The 2,631-nt window shown below is 48.6% G+C and overlaps 1 protein-coding gene across 1 annotated transcript in view; it reads left to right on the forward strand.

The window, feature by feature from the left end:
- Positions 1 to 900: 900 nt before the first annotated feature.
- SLC15A4 (solute carrier family 15 (oligopeptide transporter), member 4) overlaps positions 901 to 2,631 on the forward strand; it is a 34,761-nt gene continuing 33,030 nt past the window's right edge. The window contains exons 1-2 of the mRNA XM_011961455.1: positions 901 to 928; positions 2,101 to 2,215. Coding sequence (XP_011816845.1) covers positions 901 to 928; positions 2,101 to 2,215 — 143 coding nt within the window. The remainder of the gene's footprint in view (positions 929 to 2,100; positions 2,216 to 2,631) is intronic.

A 2,631-nucleotide genomic window follows, 5' to 3' on the forward strand; every position in this document is an offset into this window, starting at 1 on the left:
TGCGCACCACTACCACCCGGCTAATTTTTATACTTTTAGTAGAGATGGGGTCTCATCATGTTGGCCCGGCTGGTCTTTAACTCCTGATCTCAAGTGACCTGCCTGCCTCGGCCTCTCAAAGTGCTGAGATTATAGGCACGAGCCACCGTGCCACTGCACTCCAGCCTGGGTGACAAGAGCGAAACTCTATCTCAAAAAGAAAAAAAAATGGCATATATGTGTGTGTGTCTACATGTACACGTTCAAGGACATATATTAGTATTGAATAATAAGTTAGGATACTAATATATGCTCTTGAACATGTATAGACACACATATATATACACACATATACATACATACATGTACATATGTATGTACACACAGATATACATATATGTATGCACACACACACACATATGAAAACATAAGGTGACTTGCATCATTTACATTCAACAAATGGTCATTCACTCATCCAGTTAATTCTACACCTATTTATCATTGGCAAGTGCTGTGCAAGCCTCTAGAACTACGATAGTAGCTAAAACAAAGATCCCAGCCATCCTAGTTTTAAAGACAGGCATTAAATAGTTGTACAAAATAAGTATAAATTATAACAGGTTCTGTGGGAAAAAAAGTATAGGGAGTTCCAAGGCCCTAAAACAGGGGGAGCTAACCTAGTGTGGTAGGGTTAGGAAAGTGATATTGGAGCTGACAGCTGGAAATGACAAGCATCGACAGATAGGTGGCAAAGGTCCAAGTCGGGCATTCAATTATTCTCTCATTAGACATTCATTAAATATATACTGCCTGCAGTGTGGCAGCACTGTGTTGACCATCAGTCTGTCGAACGTTTTAAAAAGTTTTTTAAAAAGAGAATGCATGCAACTTCAAGACTTACTGGCAGGATTACTTCTCCAGATGACCTACTGGCAAGCCAACTTCTCAGGTACTGGCTCCATCCTCATCTTAGCTGGAGGGAAAGATGATGGAAGAGGAGGTGGTCTTACACTAATTGAATCATTGCAGCAGCTGTGGATTCCGATTCCTTTCTTTCTTTCTTATTTTTTTTTTTTTTTTTTTGAGACAGGGTCTCACTCTGTCACCCAGGCTGGAGTGCAGTGATGCCGTCACTGCTCAATGCAGCCTCTACCTCCCGGGCTCAAGTGATCCTCTTGCATCAGCCTCCCAAAGTGCTGAGATTATAGGCGTGAGCCATCATCCCAGGCTGGGGTCTCAATTTCTGAAGACATGCTGAGGGCCATTTTTGGGCAGCCCTCTTTCACTCCACTATGTGCCAGGCGCTGTCCCAGAGGCAGGGGGCATACTGAGGAACAAAACACAAGAGAACCCTGCCATCAGGAAGCTTACGCTGGTGAACACATGCAGGCTGGGAAGATAAATGAATAAATTAAAAAATGTGGCTGGGCGCGGTGGCTCACGCCTGTAATCCCAGCACTTTGGGAGGCCAAGGCGGGCAGATCACGAGGTCAGGAGATTGAGACCACAGTGAAACCCCGTCTCTACTAAAAATGCAAAAAATTAGCCGGGCATGGTGAGCGGTGCCCGTAGTCCCAGCTAATTGGGAGGCTGAGGCAGGAGAATGGCGTGAATCCGGGAGGCGGAGCTTGCAGTGAGCCGAGATGGTGCCACTGCACTCCAGCCTGGGCAACACGGCGAGACTCCGTCTCAAAAAAAAAAAAAAAGTAACAAGTAATAAGGAGAAAGAGTAACATGACGGAATGAATGGGATACTTGGGCCTCGGATAGGCTGAAAAAAAAAGTTTCTCTGAAGTCAACACTTGGTGGACGGCTGAAGGATGAGAAGCCAGCCACGTAACCATTGATGGTTTAGGGGCAGTCTCTAGGAAAGCCCGAAACAGGCTGGAAGCTTGACTTGTTCTAAGCCTGTGATCCTCAATGGGGGCGTTTGCCCCCAAGGGTTCTTCGGGAAAGTCTAGAAGAGACTTTCTGTTGTTAACCTGAGGTGGTAGGGGGTGGAACTGGCCCCTAGTGGATAGCAGAGGCCAAAGCTGCTGCTGAACATCGTGCAATGCACAGGAAAGTCCCGTGGCTCAAAACGCCAACGGTGCACGGGTTGAGAAACTGGGTCCTCTCCAGGACTGAAGCCCAGGGCAGGGAGCACGGGGCGGCCTGAGCAAACCCGCCTGGAGCGCAGCCGCTGTCTCAGTGTGAGTTTTGGCTGCCTACTGGGCCGTACCGAAGCCCGAAGAGGGTTAGGCTCCGGCTTCTTTGTTTAAACTCCCTCAGTCTGACTGCATGCAGTGGCTCATGTATGTAATTCCAAGACTTTGGGAGGCTGAGACGGGAGGATCGCTTGATGCCAGGAGTTCGAGACCAACCTGAGCAACACAGCGAGACCCCATTTCAAAAAACTGTTTAAAAATTAGCCAGAGGGCCGGGCGCGGTGGCTCAAGCCTGTAATCCCAGCACTTTGGGAGGCCGAGGCGGGTGGATCCCGAGGTCAGGAGATCGAGACCATCCTGGCTAACCTGGTGAAACCCCGTCTCTACTAAAAAAATACAAAAAACTAGCCGGGTGAGGTGGCGGGCGCCTGTAGTCCCAGCTACTCGGAGGCTGAGGCAGGAGAATGGCGTAAACCCGGGAGGCAGAGCTTGCAGTGAGCTGAGA

The sequence above is a fragment of the Colobus angolensis genome, unplaced genomic scaffold (assembly GCF_000951035.1).
Source record: "Colobus angolensis palliatus isolate OR3802 unplaced genomic scaffold, Cang.pa_1.0 Scaffold115, whole genome shotgun sequence".
Taxonomy (NCBI): Eukaryota; Metazoa; Chordata; class Mammalia; order Primates; family Cercopithecidae; genus Colobus; species Colobus angolensis.